Source organism: Gobio gobio, assembly GCF_949357685.1.
Source record: "Gobio gobio genome assembly, chromosome: 10".
Taxonomy (NCBI): domain Eukaryota; kingdom Metazoa; phylum Chordata; class Actinopteri; order Cypriniformes; family Gobionidae; genus Gobio; species Gobio gobio.
The window spans coordinates 22,648,222-22,665,457 of NC_137116.1; the positions used below are offsets into that span (position 1 = coordinate 22,648,222).

General features: G+C 37.3%; 2 protein-coding genes across 2 annotated transcripts; both read right to left on the bottom strand.

The window, feature by feature from the left end:
• Positions 1-8,394: 8,394 nt before the first annotated feature.
• Positions 8,395-10,969, bottom strand: ppiaa (peptidylprolyl isomerase Aa (cyclophilin A)). The gene is made up of 5 exons (XM_079826543.1): positions 10,819-10,969; positions 9,298-9,328; positions 9,122-9,210; positions 8,867-9,039; positions 8,395-8,751 (listed from the first exon to the last, which is right to left on the bottom strand). Exons 1-5 carry the CDS (start codon positions 10,885-10,887, stop codon positions 8,619-8,621), a joined length of 495 nt encoding a protein of 164 aa, XP_079682669.1. The 5' UTR covers positions 10,888-10,969; the 3' UTR covers positions 8,395-8,618.
• Positions 10,970-13,759: 2,790 nt separating this feature from the next.
• On the bottom strand, positions 13,760-16,070 carry LOC307132553 (uncharacterized protein). The gene is made up of 8 exons (XM_079826946.1): positions 15,573-16,070; positions 15,347-15,471; positions 15,070-15,189; positions 14,939-14,986; positions 14,786-14,869; positions 14,536-14,601; positions 13,922-13,982; positions 13,760-13,810 (listed from the first exon to the last, which is right to left on the bottom strand). The coding sequence occupies exons 1-7, from the start codon at positions 16,036-16,038 to the stop codon at positions 13,944-13,946; spliced, it is 948 nt and encodes a 315-aa protein (XP_079683072.1). The 5' UTR covers positions 16,039-16,070; the 3' UTR covers positions 13,760-13,810; positions 13,922-13,943.
• Positions 16,071-17,236: the final 1,166 nt, after the last annotated feature.

The window sequence follows — 17,236 nt, forward strand, 5'->3', positions numbered from 1 at the left end:
ACATTACCTTAAATGAGTCCACCCCCCAAGATTATTGTTATAAACATGAGCCGCGTCTGAAAGGTAAAGGGGGAGGGGTCGCTGTAATTTATAATAATATCTTCAGTATTACTCAGAAGTCTAGTTTCAAATATAATTCCTTCGAAGTTTTGGTGCTTTATGTAACGCTATGTAGTGTACATGATAAAACCCGTTCAACATTTGTGTTAGCTACTGTATACAGGCCACCTGGGCATAATACAGACTTTATCAAAGAATTTGCTGATTTTCTATCAGAGTTAGTACTGACCGTAGATAAAGTACTAATTGTTGGTGATTTTAATATCCATGTTGACAACGGAAAAGACGTATTGGGATTAGCATTTAAAGACACACTAAACTCTATTGGAGTTAGGCAACACGTGTCAGGAGCCACTCATCGCCATAATCATACTTTAGACCTAATATTGTCACATGGAATAAATGTTGATACCGTTGAAATTCTGCAGCAGAGCGATGACATCTCAGATCATTACTTAGTATCATGTATACTTAATTTAGCTAAGGTTGCAAAGCCGCCCCCTCGCTTTAAAAATGGCAGGACAATCACTGCCGCTACTAAAGATTGCTTTTTAAATAATCTCCCTCATCAGTATCATCTGCTCAGCATCCCAGATAGTATAGAAGAACTCGATGTTGCAACAGAAACTATTGACTCTCTCTTTTGCAGTACTTTAGACACAGTTGCTCCTCTGCGCTTAAAGAAGATTAAAGAAAATAGTCCAACGCCGTGGTACAACGAGCACACCCGGGCCCTTAAAACAGCAGCCAGAAAAATGGAGCGCAGCTGGAAGAAAACAAAATTAGAGGTATTTCGTAATTCGTGGAAAGAGCACATGATCACATACAGAAAGGCTGTAAAAACTGCTAGATCTGCTTATTTCTCAACTCTCTTGGAAGAAAACAAACACAACCCAAGGTATTTATTCGATACAGTGGCTAAATTAACCAAAAATAAAGCTTCAACTTCTGATGATTGTAAACAGCACAGCAGTAATGACTTTATGAACTTCTTCACATGTAAGATTGATAATATTAGGAAAAAATTTTTAACCATGCAGCCGTCTAATACAGCATCACATCAGACAGAGCATTGTAGTGTCACTGAGGAAAAATTACACTCATTCACTGCTATAGGAGAAGAAGAATTGGCTAAACTCGTTAAATCATCAAAATCGACAACATGTATGCTCGACCCTATACCAACTAGGCTATTAAAAGAGATGCTACCAGAGGTCATAGATCCTCTTCTTAATATCATTAATTCATCTTTGTCATTAGGATATGTACCGAAAACTTTTAAGTTGGCAATTATTAAACCACTTATTAAAAAACCGCAACTTGATCCTACAGATTTAGTCAATTATAGACCAATCTCAAATCTACCCTTTCTGTCAAAAATACTTGAAAAGGCAGTGTCTTCACAATTATGTTCCTTTTTAGAAAGAAATGGTATCTGTGAGGATTTCCAGTCAGGATTTAGACCGTATCATAGCACTGAGACTGCTCTCGTCAGAGTTACAAATGATTTGCTCTTATCATCCGATCGTGGCTGTATCTCCCTATTAGTGTTACTCGATCTTAGCGCTGCATTTGATACTATCGACCACAACATTCTTTTGAATAGACTCGAAAATTATGTAGGTATTAGTGGAATTGCATTATCATGGTTTAAATCATACCTATGCGACCGTTATCAGTTTGTAGTAGTAAATGAAGATATGTCACACCGATCGCAAGTTCAGTATGGAGTACCGCAAGGCTCAGTGCTAGGACCGCTACTCTTCACCCTGTACATGCTACCACTGGGAGATATCATTAGGAAGCATGGCGTTAGTTTTCATTGTTATGCTGACGATACTCAGCTCTATATTTCTTCACGCCCTAAAGAAACTTACCAATTCACAAGATTAACGGAATGCATAGCTGATATAAAACATTGGATGACTGGTAATTTCCTGCAACTCAATTCAGAAAAAACTGAATTTTTAATTATTGGACAAAAAAGCTCCACAAGTAGTAACCTAGAATACTGTCTAACACTTGATGGCTGTTCTGTCAAGTCCTCGTCGTCAGTGAGGAACCTGGGTGTGCTCTTTGATACCAATCTTTCGTTTGAAAGCCACGTTTCTAGCATCTGTAAAACTGCTTTCTACCATCTTAAAAATATATCTAAATTACGGCACATGCTCTCAATGCAAAATGCTGAACAGTTAGTTCATGCGTTCATGACCTCAAGGTTAGATTATTGTAATGCTCTACTGGGTGGTTGCCCTGCTCGCTTAATAAATAAACTCCAGCTGGTCCAAAACGCAGCAGCTCGAGTTCTTACTAGAACCAGGAAGTATGACCATATTAGCCCAGTTCTGTCAACACTGCACTGGCTGCCTATTAAACATCGCATACATTTTAAAATCTTACTTATTACTTACAAAGCACTAAATGGTTTAGCTCCCCAATACTTGAGCGAGCTCTTAACATTTTATACTCCATCACGTCTACTGCTGTCTCAAAATTCTGGCCAGTTGATCATACCGAGAATATCCAAATCAACTGCAGGCGGTCGATCGTTTTCCTATTTAGCACCTAAACTCTGGAACAGTCTTCCTAACATTGTTCGGGAAGCAGACACACTCTGTCAGTTTAAATCTAGACTAAAAACACATCTCTTTACTGTGGCATACACATAAAACACTTTTTCAATGAAATGATTGTTAGGCTGCATTAACTAGGTCAGCCGGAACCGGGAACACTTCCCATAACACCTGATGTACTCGTTACATCATCAGAAGAATGGCATCTACGCTAATGTTAGTCTCTCTGTTTTATCCCGAGGTTTACTGCAGTCAGCTGGATCCGGGCCGTATCCAGATCAGATGGTGGACCTGCGCCCAGAGAAGACCAACACAGGACCCCGAAGTGTCTGGGAGACCGTGATTAGACTCCCCCTGAAACTGCCTCATCGACACGGCATCTCAATAAACCCGTCTCCTGCGTGTTGCCTCCGATCATTCGAATATTGCACTTTAATAATTATTTAATCAACATCATCCTCAATAAACCCGTCTCCAGCATGTTGCCCCCGGTCCCTCGAATATTCTGATCTATTATGACCTCCGAGCTGTAAAACTGCCAGAATAATAATAATAATAATACGCTGTTTGTTAATTGGCCAGAGGAGAACTGGCACCCCGACTGAGCCTGGTTTCTCCCAAGGTTTATTTTTCTCCATTAGGTCACCTAATGGGGTTTTGGTTTCCTTGCCACTGTTGCCTCTGGCTTGGCGTGCTCAGTTGGGGACACTAAATTTTTCAACTAAACATCGAAATACATCTAAATAATAAACTAAATTAACCATTTAAACTAAATTACTGATCAAATTATTAATCTAAAGCCCACACTGTCACTGTATGATACTTGAAATTTTTCCAGAATGGCTATACAGCTGAATAAAATTATGCTGCATTATTTTCCTGTTTAACACTGTAAAGCTGCTTTGAAACAATCTACATTGTTAAAAGCGCTATATAAATAAAGTTGACTTGACTTGACTTGACCTTCAGGGGTCTAGTGGAGTCCATGCCTCGACGGTTCAGGGCTGTTTTGGCAGCAAAGGTGGACCAACACAATATTAGGAAGTCAATAGTGTCATTATTCAGCTCAATTCAGTTCACTATTGATTCAGTTCGGTTCCATAACTGAGGTTCCATAACTGTAGAGTTACTACACAAAAACACAATTTTTGGAAGAGTTAATTGTTTTGATTGAAATGTTTGCTTTTGCAAGAGATGCCTGACGTTTTGCATCTTGTGTGTGTTTTGTGGTTTTGTAGAGTTTTGATAAATTGAGCCAAAGTTTCAAAAACTGTAAGCATTTTTTAAAAACTGTCAATTGTAAGGCTTGATAGCAGTAAAAAAGGAGAAAAAGTAAGATATACAATGTAAAAAGAAATCAGACATAGAATATTCTATTTTAAAGGTTGATTGAACTATAGAAAAATGTTTTTACAAATTTAAAATTTACAAATGTTTTGTAAATTACATTTACAATTTACATTCCCGTCTTTTTAGTTAAACCATTATGAGGACATGTTCTATTTAGTGTATTTAATTAATTGTGTCATGTTTTGTTTCAAGTCACCAGAGAGACAGAAAGAGTTAAATAGACAAACTCAAAGATCAGTCATGTAAGAATTAGGTCATGACAAATTAAAGCAACTTGTTCCTAACTGATAATTTGTTCATAAATCTGTAGTTGACATGACAAGAATGCTTTAGCTGAAGAAGACATTTTTATTTAGTGACTAAACATATTCAGATTGGTAGAGTCACTGTTATTATGTACCTCCTAGTCCGGTGAGAAACGTGGGTTTTGAGTCCCCCCCCCTAAGCCAGCATTCAAGGTGTAGATAATCACCTGTTCCGTTCCAGGAAGCAACTTACATCCGAGTCTACTGATGCGGTTAAATGGTGGCTGTCATTTAAAGGATGTCATATTTTTCATCATAACAAGTTTCAAAGGTGTTACATGTGTAAAGGGTCTATGTGGATTCACGTGCCATGAAAGCTACATCCAAGCTTTCATGTTTGTTATGCGTATGGGCCATAATTTGCCTTAATTGCCACTGCAATGCACTACACACTTCCTACATGAGCTGAGACTATAAACATGGAAACACTCAGAAAGTAACCACTAATGAAAGACCCTTTCTTTCTTTTCTTCTTTTTTCCCCTCAACGTTTAATTTGGGTAATTGCCGTAGGTCCATTAAAACACGGGACAAGTTGCTCTTCCACACTAGAGCTCAACGTCTTGCTCTTGCACACAGCCTCATTGTGGTCAGGACCATTTTGATACAACAATGCAGACAATTATTGTTATGTTTTGGCTGTCTGTTATTTCTGCAGTACAGTGCCTGAATTCCAACATTATCCGCTCCTCCAGAGAAATGACAAACTCTCAAGAGGTAAGAATATACATTCTTTTGTTTTCTTTATATATATATATATATATATATATATATATATATATATATATATATATATATATATATATATATATATATATATATATATATATATATATATATATATATATATATGTTTATGATGGAACAATTTCACACAACTAATGGACACACAATGCTATTAGTGTCATAAAAGAAGATTTCTTAACTATGCTTATTGTCATTATTTGTGTGCACTTTTAAAACTTTAAATTGCATACGTTTAAGTCTGTTTGACATGAGCTCAACGTTCTCTTTCAGTCAGTATTGCATTTACAAAGTGACACAGATGCAAATACCCATAATTCTGTTAGAAGAACCTCAGGTCTCCAAGCTATCAGTGAAGCTTTACCTCCTGGGCAGGAATGCACCGCTGCACAAGTAAGATATTCCTTCAAATTTGATTGAGCTCTCTATTACCGCATTTGATAACTTAATATCATTAATATCAAACTTACAATCCCAATTTTCATTTTTTATATTCAAGTTCATTAATTGGACATTTGGTCAAATAACTAAAAGGCTGATTAAAATGACTGTCTTTCACAAGGCAACTGAATGCAAAGGCTCCAAGAAAAAACAGCATAATACTGCCAAGACAAAGATTCAATTGGATGTGCGAGGAAGTCAAAAAGGTGAGGGGAGAGATTTATTTAAACTTGCATTTTTGTTGTTGTTGACTACTTTTTTGATCATCATACTTTTGGTCAGGTTAATTACTATAAGTAATTTTCCCGTTCTTTCAAGTTCAGGACAGACATAAGATTGTTGTAAAAACTCTTCACAGGTGAATTTTGCCATCAACAACAGGATATATCTACAGAACAATTAACAAACTGTAAAATTTAAAGTTCCTAAAAGAGCATTGAAAAATTCGGACAACGCTGTGGCTGGTTATCAATTTTTATATTAAATCAAGGATTAATTAAACGTACAGGGTCTTGGGCTGTCACAAATGTTATTTCTCTAGCCTATTTCAACACTGTGCAGAAACGTATGTGACGTTAAAATGTTTGATTACTAAACTACCTAATACGTTTTTGTTACAAATAAGGTAAAAAAAACAGCAACATTTATTTTAGGATAATAAACAAATTGTACCCTGTTAAACATTTCCTTTGTAAGTTTAAGACATTGAAAACACTGCCCCACATTTCTAACCAAAAATCACTTTTCACAATAGTTTTTAAAGAATTTGAAGAATATGTTTCTACTATTCAAACTAGTAGCCTACAAATAGAAGAGCTATAAAAACGGGGTAAAAAACTTCAATGGTCCCCTGGCTCTAAAAATGTGTTGTATTGTGGCATGCTTTTGTTGTTCAAGGCATTAAAAAAATTATAGAAAAAAAGTAACATTCGTCTAGGTTTGAGTGCCCCTAATTAAATTTTTTTTTCCCCTGCAGTGCCCGAGATGGCCCCGTGCGTGCGCTCGCGCGACTGTGAAGAGGGTCTGTGCTGCGCGTTGTACTTGACTGGCAGGAGATGTCAGCGCGTGCCCGCTCTGGGCGAGGTCTGCCTGTTGCGGGGACGCGCCAAATTCCGCCGAAGACTGGACCGTTGCGACTGCGAGAAGAGCCTGTCCTGCCGTGCGCAACCTGATAGCCCTCGTGGACAGGGAGTGTGTCATCCTGATCGGAGGACCTAATAGGACTGGTTAATCGCAGATAACTACGGAACGGAGCGTGAAATATTAACTTACTAAGTTTAGGCGTGTTCTGAATGAGAAATCACCGTTTGTTCAAAGCATTTTAAGTAATCATTACGATGTCTAACTAAAATTAAGTTCAATTGTTACTGCTATAAGCAATTTGCTTCGAAAATGTGCAAAGTCGAAAAGATAGAGGAAACCGCAAACACTCCGTGAACAGTGCGCATGGCTTTGGTTTTCTTTTTCGGCACCTTTAAATCTGGACAAAAGTTTGAGTCGCCGAGCGCCCTCTGTCGGCTGATAAGTTTGCTGAGCTTTGTCTTCGTCTGGCGTTTCCAAGCACTCCTCCAAGAAGTCTATCAGTACTGCACGTCTCCCGTATCTTTTCCCCCAAAGTGATTCAAGTTGTTTTTACACCGACTGTTTATTGCTGGTCAGAGGTGGCATAAATGCATTTACACATGCACAAAGAATGTTATTTGTGTTTTTAACCATGTGCAGAACTCCCCTGTTTGAGTTATTAAATAAAACCTGGCCAAAGCAATTAAGATTTTAAACCTTACATTAATCTTGAACAATGCAACGTAATGACAAACATGCATTTGCCTTGATAGGGCCAAGTAGGCTCATGTTCAATGAGGTCACTTTAATTTGACACTGAATGCTCACACAGCTAAGGTTACACATTTGCCAGCTGTCAGTATCACTTATAAAGATAAGAACATCATGCTGCACACTACATTTAAAGGATCAGGCTACATAGTCATCTTGAAATCAAAATACTGATTTATCCAGGTATGCACTTTTTATATTTTATTCATGTGCCCTTGTGTTCTTTAATCTAAAGCATTAACACCTCCCAAAAACATCTCTTATCTGATGGCATGCGCACCAGCGGGACAATAATCTCTCTCCCCTACAGCAACCAGTCACTCACACACTTTTCCCCCTTGTTCAAGACGTTTCAGTTAGACATGGTTCACAACAGTAGAGGGCACCTAAGAGGACATGATAAAAGAAATAATAAATTGGGAGGGAAAATTATATTTCAATGCTTTTGCATCACACCAAGAAACTGCAACCCCTCGCAAAGTACTGAATCCATAACTAAAGCCTTGCAATTGCAGTTACTTTAGCGTTCAACCAAGGAACTTGATGCCAAGGATCTCTCAGGTTTTGCAAGAGAACACAAAAGCATTGAAATGGTGTTCCTCTCATTTAATTTGTACCATCACGGTGTCCCTTTAGTAGCGCCGTACAATAAAGAAAAGACAGTCGCAATATCCATTTTGAAAATATTAAGCTCCAACAAATGGTTCACCTACAAACAAGTTAATGTTCTAGTAAGTCTCTTCCATTCAACAACCATTTATAGTGACCATGGCTATTTTTATACATAAACAACCTAGTATATTCACCCCATTAAAGCCACACAATGGTGTTGTTTAAAACAGAGTTAAAAGTTCCCTTGAGGCCAAGTCTGTTAACTGAAGAACTGCTGTGACCAGAGTCAGTTAAGGAGCTAAACTCCCAACTACATTTCTTCACTAATCTGCTAGATTTATGAGCTGGATCAGCAAATTCATTAAAAAGCCAATTAAAAAAAAAAAAACCTCACTAAAAAAGGTGGCTTACATTAACCTGAAGCAACAAATGCACAAATAAGTCTCAAATAAAAACGAGAAATTGAAACAAGCAGCATTAAGGTTACTGATATTGTTCCCCTTTATTTTCAGACCGATACAAATTAAAGGCCTACAGGACTTCATCTGCAAATGAAAACAAAATAGCAAAAGGCAACTCAGACAAAGATGGATGACTGAAGGAGGGGGAATAGGAATGTTGCGGTTAGCGGCATGATTTGAGAAAGGGAGCACTGAAGGGTACTAGACTAGGGATTGGATGAATATTAGTGGTAGAGGAGTTTACAGCTGGCCACAGTTAGCAACGACAATCTTGGCACTGGTCTTTCCACTGCTAGAACCGTAGGCGTCCACTTTCCTGATGACGTCCAGGCCCTCCACAACCTGTCCAAAGACAACATGCTTGCCATCCAGCCTGGCAGAAAGAAATCGTAGTGGAAAAGACATCAGGACAGGACAAGGGCAGCATGCTCCATAGCATGGATCCAGAAGTGTTTTAACACCTGGTCATTCACAATCATTTTGCTCACCATGAAGTAAGAGATGTGCAGATGAAGAACTGGGAACCGTTTGTGTTGGGGCCAGCATTGGCCATGGACAGGCAGCCAGGGCCAGTGTGTTTCAGGGTAAAGTTCTCATCCTCAAACTTGTTGCCATAAATAGACTTGCCACCAGTTCCATTGTGGTTTGTGAAGTCACCTCCCTGTATCCAAAGGTCTCAAGATTAGAACCGAATGTCAAAAACCAACCAAGATCACAGTATTTTGGGACTAAACCTTTCATACCTGGCACATGAAGTCAGGGATGACACGATGGAAGGTGGATCCTTTGTATCCAAAGCCAGGCTGACCAGTACACAGCTGCCTGAAGTTCTCTGCAATTATAGACAGGTGATACTTTATTAAAAAAAAAAAAAACAAAAAAAAAAACACACGAAGTAGTAATAATTGGATCTAAATACCTGCAGTTCTGGGGACAACATCAGCTCTCAACTGTTAAAAGAAAACGTCACAAATTAAAACTTCAAATGAATTGCAGCTACAATAAGCCGTGACTATGTACAGTCAATGCAACAAACTAGAAACAAGCTCGCGTGGAGAAATATCTTCATGCGACCGCGCTGCAGCCTGACCGGCACCTCCAGTTAAACCGCGACAATGCGGAAGACAAAATTGTCTGGGCATTGAAGGCAGTGCAGCACATTCTACACTGTGTTCGCACAAGATGTAGTGAGAGTACGCTCTCTTATTTCTCATAAGACATCCTGACCACGCGCGTCTGTGACAATTCCAAGTTTTACAAGACTAAAACTAAAATGGCCGCTTAAAAATAAACTTTTACTAGCGAAAGTAATGTAGTGTAAAACACCGCGTTCTTTAAATACCCCTCATCCAATTAGTCGAACTCAAATGTACAATTGAGAAAAATTAAGAACAAAAAACCGCCACCCGCATTTAAATTAGGTCTAGCGGCTAGTGTATGGAAATCTCCGCTGGGCCGCTTTGACGGTCCCCTCCCATCCCCCCCACATACCCCGGCGAACTTTCCAGAAGGTTTTTTCCACAGAAATTGCAGGATGCGATTCAAACGAACATTGGGAAATTGCTTTTAATAATCTCACACAAACTTTAACTTTTTATCGCAATTGTTTGAGTTTCCATGGGGCGTGAAGCTGAAGTTTGGACTGAGCAAAATAAAGTCGCATTCAGGGAATTCGGGTTAAACAAAAGAGCAGCGGCCCATTCATTCAATGCCCACTCCTTTTGACATATTTCTGCAGTTTTTCCCCAAAGCAAGCGCTGAAACCGCAAAGTCTGTTCATTCTGTTATACTCTTAGTATGATAAATTATGTCAGTAAACTTTGCTGGCAACATTCAAAGGCAAGTGCTGTAGGTGAAGTACATAAGGTTAACGCCTAGTGCGGCGCGTGCTTATTAGTATATCAGCTTCTCTTACAAATCATGTTTTGCTTATTCCGATATAACAATGACAGCAGTTATGCCAATACATCAAAGCCTCACTCTTGAAATGAACCGTTTATAGTCCAACTGACGGATTCTTACATTACAACCCTAACTGTCGGTTACACACTGACAAATTGCCAACATCACTGTTGCTCCCCGCAGCAAAACTGTAACGTTACAAGGGCTTAAAAAAAATTGAAATATAGTCAGCAAGATATTTTGGCCGGGAGTGTAACATCGTTAGGCTATAGGTCCTACATTGGTTTGCCAGGTAATTGCACAAACAGGTTAAGCATGTGAGGTGAATCATGAGATTCGTATAGCAGAAATGCAAAACAACGATATTAAGGATATTCAAGTTCTGCAGCACAGAAAGGTTTAGGGCACATAGCATAAAGTAGCCTAGCGCATGCGGCCGCTCAATAAAGGCGTTTGCACGACTTGCAGGAAAAATGTCAGGGAGCTATTCCTTGCAATAAGACTACGGTGAAAATAAAAATATTGTGTGAGACTTTACCTCCATAATCACTCTTCCAACTGGTTTGTCGTTGGCGGTGATATCGAAGAAAACTCTAGGCCTTGCCATGGTTTTAGATAATTTTGCGCTTAGATAATGCTAGGCTGAAGCGCGCTAACCGTGTATCACTGGCTGCCTTGGAATGAGGAAAGACCGGATGAAGGCCGCTAAGCTATATAATTACAGGAGAGGGACGTCATGAAGATGCATCTGTCCAATAAGAGCGTGTCGATTCTTTGAAAGACACAAATATGAACCAATGAAAGATCTTTATTGAGAATTTGCGAGAACATGCGCTTTTTGCTTAGGCATGCAGCGTGTATTGCTGCCGTTAACATGAAATGCGACACATTTTGGCTTGGTGAAACTTTAAAACAAGGGTGCATAAACTCAGCCCTCCAGTGTTAAATTCCAAAACGAACCGTTGTAGTTTTCAAATAAGCCTGAATGACTTGATTAGCTGGATCAGGGTGAGGGCTGTGGCCCTCCAGGAACCGAGTTTATTTTAACCACTTCAGCTCTGCAGCATATTTAGAATTATTTTAGAGAATTACGTTACACATATCTGAATTTAACAAGTAGAGGTAACTGCAGGCTGGAGCAATGGGCGTGCCATAAGGTCGGAAAGGAATGGGGCGTGCCATGAGGAATGGGGCGTGCCGTAAGGTCTTTTCAATTGGACGCGAAAAGCTTCCTGATCCGCATAAAAGCGAGCCATAAACTTAATCACTATAATTACACAAATAATTATACAAGACAAAATACATTTCTTTAATTGAAAAAAAAAAAAACAATAATGATATTGAGAATACATTCAAAAGTATGTTACCTTCGAAACCTTCTGTATGGCGCGGGTTACGTGACGTCATCACCACCGCGACTTTTTTAGGATCAATCATAAAAAACATTCATACTGTTTGTGATAAATGCACTTTTTGTAACACATCACTTGAAGATTTTAAACATTTATTTTTGTATTGCCCTTTTTCTATTTCATTTTGGACTGACTTTAAAATAGATATTCTTAAAAAAGAAGTTCCTATTAGAATTTAGAACCTCTTGACATTTCCAAAACCCATATTTTTCTGAAAAACAAAATATAATTAAATTTTGCCGAAGTTTTATATGCATGACACAAATAAAAGAAACCCTCCTATATTACCTTTAATAAGACTGATCTCACAGTATACTTTGAAACCCTTTCAAACATGAGATCACAAAACATTTTTCTACCTTGATTCATAAACTTTTATTTTTGTATTTATTTGTATTGTTCATTTTATACTTGTTATTCTCTGATTTATACATTTTGAGCTGTATTTACAATGCTTTGTATTCATCGTTTTTATTGCATTATACTTGAAATGTCTGTAATAGTAAAATTAAAATAATTTGTTTTTTAATTATTTTTTTAAGATAAAAATGTCTCCTGACACTATTAAAGTCATACTAATTTTGTACTTTCATTTAAAGTACATACAAACTAAAACTAATGTTATTTGTATAATAGTACAGCAAATGTTTTTGTTGTATAAAGGCATATATATATATATATATATATATATATATATATATATATATATATATATATATATATATATATATATATATATATATATATACGTGTTTGATCAAACACTCACCATATAATTATAAAATGAAGTAAAACCAGTTTAATAAACTTCTTTTGAGTGACATTAATCAATTAAGCAAAACAAAGACCATTTTATCCAAAAAACATTTATTCACAAGTCATTTTTACTTGAATTTACATGTAATTTGTCATCAAAGGCTTGTGTTTGAAGTCAAAACTCATTCCTTCACGGATTCATACTATAGTAGCAGTCCATTGAACAGAAGCCATCAAACTGTCTATCTGAATAGAACGCAGTGAAGACCCCCTTCACACTGCCACAATATCCAGTGGTGTTTTTATAGAGGACTCCACAGGCATCACATCTGGTAAGCTTAAACTCCACCCTATATTCCTCCCTCACATCCGGATTGACTGACTTCCAGTCAACGATACCTACAAGATAAAAGAAAAAAGGAATTTTTAATGCAAAAAAATTATTTAATATATTAGCTTAACTTGTTAGTTTCATAAAGTACATACTGTCCAGCCAGGCAAAGTGAGCTTTTTTAAGGAAACCTGGACGGTGGACTGTTTCATTAAACTTCTTGCACACTAGTGACAAAGTGTGAATGGCTTTGTCTCCTTCTTCATAAACAACATCAAGAAGAATGTGACTGAGCACCTCTGGTGGTAGCTGGAAATGAGAATACAGAAAAACTATTTTAAAATATTACTTTACTCCAATTTGTTTAAAAAAAAAAAAAAAAATTCAACAGTACATCAGCAAGGCCTCTTGTTGGGTCCATGGCTGAAAAAAAAGAAAGAAAAAAAAAAGAGTTAATTTTCACTGGCCATTTTTTTTACGTGTTATTTCAAACGGTTTACCATACCAGTTTTGACTTCACATGGGCCTTCAACCTCAGCGTCTTTTCTGTGCCTTTTCTGATCTGTAGGAGAGAGAGAGAGAGAGAGAGTGAGAGAGAGTGAGAGAGTGAGAGAGAGAGAGAGAGAGAGAGAGAGAGAGAGAGAGAGAGAGACTTCCAAAATGCTAAAATGTCATTACTTTATATTTATATTAGAATTAGAATTTACCCTGATTCTTCAAGTAGCAGTACACACCACCATTTCCTTATTCTTGACATATTAGCCTTGAAAAAACAAAAAAAACATTACAATGTTTAAAATTGTTTTTATGCTGGCTTGCAAAACAAATGTGTTGAACAAATATCAGAAGACTCACCTCTGAAAAGTCAAAAGCCACCCCCAGAGAAATGTACAGGCCATACTGAAATTCAAAAGCTTGTTTAGACCTTTTATTATTTTGTTTCTAAATTAAACTGATGTTACTGTCATATAAAAACTCACCATGAGCACAAAGACTCCACAATTATTGGACAAATGCTGCATTGGAATCTCCTGGATAAGGTTTGCAAGAAAATCAAGAAATGGAAAAAAGCAAGTAAGCAAGAAAGTAATGAATTGAATTGTGTGCTAGAAGAATAAGTGATGAATGATTCAAAAACTTACTGGAAGATCCTTACAGGAGATCTCAGTCCAATGGCCAGGAATAACAGTCTGAGCAACCCTCCTATTAAGTGATTTTTAGAAGTTGAGATATGTTGAAATTCAAAATCAACAAAAAACACCCCTTTTCAAAAGTTATCTCACTGTCATCTGTCTTTATAACTCTGCTGCTAAACTTATGAACACACTACATAACAGTCCCCCATTTTGATTGTGTATGCCCCTTAGGCCTACTGTTGATTGGTTATAAATGTTTTGGTACTTTCAACGTTAATAAAATGACCTCATATAATTCACATCAGACATCAAAAACACGAACATCACAAATGAAAAAAAATGAAAAAAATGAAAATGCTGAATGGTTTAGAACTGAACCACCATACAGCAGCTGAGAACATTTGAACAAGAACTGTTCAACTGGAACTTCGGAAAATTAACTTCTGAGCTATGTAAAAGACCTGTACACTTGACTGTATCTTCCATCACTCAGACCACTCGGGCAGAGTGAATCAAGAAAAAACATCCGTTTCAGCTTTGGACGCAAAATCTGAAAATGGTTGTTAAAAACAAAATACAGAAATCAATTTGACATGGATAAAAATGTCTTGATGACTTACACAAAGCATCCAGTGTGACTCGATCCACGATGGAAATAGAATGCAGTCTTTTGTAGAAGCATCAACCTATCACAAATAAATATAATACAAAATGGTGCACAATGTTTATTTTGCTCTGTGAAATCTTTTTGGCCGCTTTGAAAGAATGCTAACAACATCGAAACAGTCAATGAAATCCAAAGTATGCATGCTAAACAATAAATCATAACTACAATATTACACTGTTGGAAAAATATATATAATTGCTTACAGGGATGTGTAACATGGGATCTACACAAAGTGGTGGAATCAGCGTTGCATTCACATAGCTGTTAGATGTCCAGACTTGGATGCCCTAATTACAGAAACATACACATTTATTCATAATAGCTTTTTACATTTTATACAAGCAATGACATTTTACCTGCAATTTGCTGAGGTCTTCAATTTTCTTGAAACAGCAATTCAGAATCTGTTAAGATATCACAGCTTCACTTAAAACAGGAACATTTTTGAAAAGTAAATTGGATCAAAGAAATTTAAGATAATCCTAACTGTTGCCTCCACATTGCGTTCCAATCCCAAGGTCTGAAAATCTTCTCGCATCAGGGTTGTAGAATAAACACGTGCCACATGTTCACGCTCATTTTGCTTTGTGTCTAAAATATGTGTGAGCTATTTAGAAAAAAAAAAAAAAAAAAACATTATCAACATACATTACAAAATGTTTGAGGCTGCTTGCAACTCGTATTAGTCAAGGGAATAACAGTTTAATATGAAAAAGCGGTGAAGTATTCCTTTAAAAGATTTCAACCTTCAAGGAGCAAATCACCTTTTCTTCGCTGAATGGCTGCTCCCATCCAGTCTTGTTGGGCATTACATCCTTCAGCCATGTCACAGAGGCCTTGTCTGTACTTGGCTCATCATCCATTTCGACTGTGCTTTTACTTAAAGTCCCTAGCAATAAAGCATGTGAGTCATCTAACCCCAGTGTCAAATAACATTTCTGGAGAACCAAAATAATGACATTAAATTGCATTATGAAAAATTAAGTTTACCTGCAAGTGCTTGGCCATGCTCATCCAGGACAACCTGAGTGCAACCAACAGCCTTGGTAAGCTGTTCTGTAAACCTAGTGTTAATTGCAACGTTGTAGTGGTGCAGCAGGTTTCGCATAAGAAACAAGTGATTTGTTGGCTTCATAACATTTAGGAAGTAATTGTTTTTTCTCATTTGAGAAAACAACTGCTCCGCACACTGAGAATTAACTCTTCCAGCCAACTCAGACACAAGCTGTATTTTACGAAGTTTATCACGGGGATCCTTTGTGTTATTTTCATGGAATCTGTCAGAAAGTACATAGTGATCAGATGAGCCAGTTAATGGATGCCCATTCACATCAGCAGGTATTTTCTTCTCTTTGAGCCATTCCAATGAAATTTTAAGTCTTCCCTCTTCTGCTGCTGCAATATTGGCATCATTTGGCTCCAAAAGACGACCCTCATGTGGGCTGAAGGGAATCATGTTTGGACTACGGAGATTTGCATGAGTGGAAAGTCCTCTTGCAAAGTCATAAATTATTACGTTGGGAAGGTGTTTCCAGGACAGCAAAATGTCAGTGAAGTCCCTTGGACTTTCAGCTCGCACCAGGACTTTAATGCTGTTAACGACCCCGCAGGGGCACATAACAACTGCCCAGCCACCTAAGTGATAGATTGTTTAAAATTAATGATTGCAGCACTTTAAAAAAAATAAAAAATAAAGAAATGTGTTTTCTATTATAAATTAAGATATATCTGTGCATACAAACCTGATGCACCCCAAACCTTTTGAAAAATTTAGTCATATGCTGATCTGTTTTGCATTTCACTCCTCAGTCTCATTATTAGGTCCATCTTTGATCCCTTGTTATCTAACCCACATGATGCACATAACTGTCGGACAGCAGCCACCTATGAATTAAAACAACAAAAAAACTCAGAATTTATTAGAAATAAACAATGACAATAGAATACTGTTACAAAAACGTAAATAAAACAACACTACACCTTCAGTGACATCAGCTCATCAATAAGCCTTTCCTCAGTTACTGGAACTTCAGCTGCAGGATTAGGATTTGATGAATGTACTTTCTCCCATTCAGTATTTAAGACAGAGCCAGACTTCCTAGTATTTGGTCCAATCCAGGGAGCCCAAAGGTGATAACTTGGTTTAACTGCAAAAGGATTGGAGTTTCCAGCTGCAAAAACAAAACGTTAAAGTTGTTGCCAGTGATAACCTTTATTTCTTAAGTTTAACAACAAAAAGTTATACATAAATAAAAGTTAATTATTAGGTAATAACTGATAATGTCATGAGATACACTCATAGCAGTTGTTTCTGGGATGTTTTCTCAAATTTGTGTGTGCATGTGGCATCCATGTGTAATGTCTCCCAGTGTAAAAGTTTAGGCATAATACAAGATAAAACAAATGCCCGTGTCTGTGTAGTACTTTGATCCAAATGATTAAAATAACTTACTCTCCACAAGACCTCTAGCAATAATCTCCAATCGCAGTGAATTCCAAAAAGCCTCCACATCCACCTGTCCATCAAAGTTTGCTGGTGGTTCTTCTATTTCACTGACTAAACAAAATAAAATTACAAATACAGTGCCAAATCAAAACTTATGAAACATCACTATTTTTAATGCTTTGAAGAAAGTCTCTTATGATCATCAAGT

Excerpts from the sequence above, each read along its gene's own strand:
- ppiaa (XM_079826543.1), bottom strand. The coding sequence starts at position 10,887 with ATGGCAAGGCCTAGAGTTTTCTTCGATATCACCGCCAACGACAAACCA. Across the intron at positions 9,211-9,297 it reads TGTTGTCCCCAGAACTGCAG|AGAACTTCAGGCAGCTGTGT; the intron begins GTATTTAGATCC and ends CTATAATTGCAG. Across the intron at positions 9,040-9,121 it reads TCCCTGACTTCATGTGCCAG|GGAGGTGACTTCACAAACCA; the intron begins GTATGAAAGGTT and ends CTTTGGATACAG.
- LOC307132553 (XM_079826946.1), bottom strand. The coding sequence starts at position 16,038 with ATGATTCCCTTCAGCCCACATGAGGGTCGTCTTTTGGAGCCAAATGAT. Across the intron at positions 15,472-15,572 it reads GCATGGCCAAGCACTTGCAG|GGACTTTAAGTAAAAGCACA; the intron begins GTAAACTTAATT and ends CTTTATTGCTAG. Across the intron at positions 14,602-14,785 it reads ATCCCATGTTACACATCCCT|GTTGATGCTTCTACAAAAGA; the intron begins GTAAGCAATTAT and ends TATTTGTGATAG.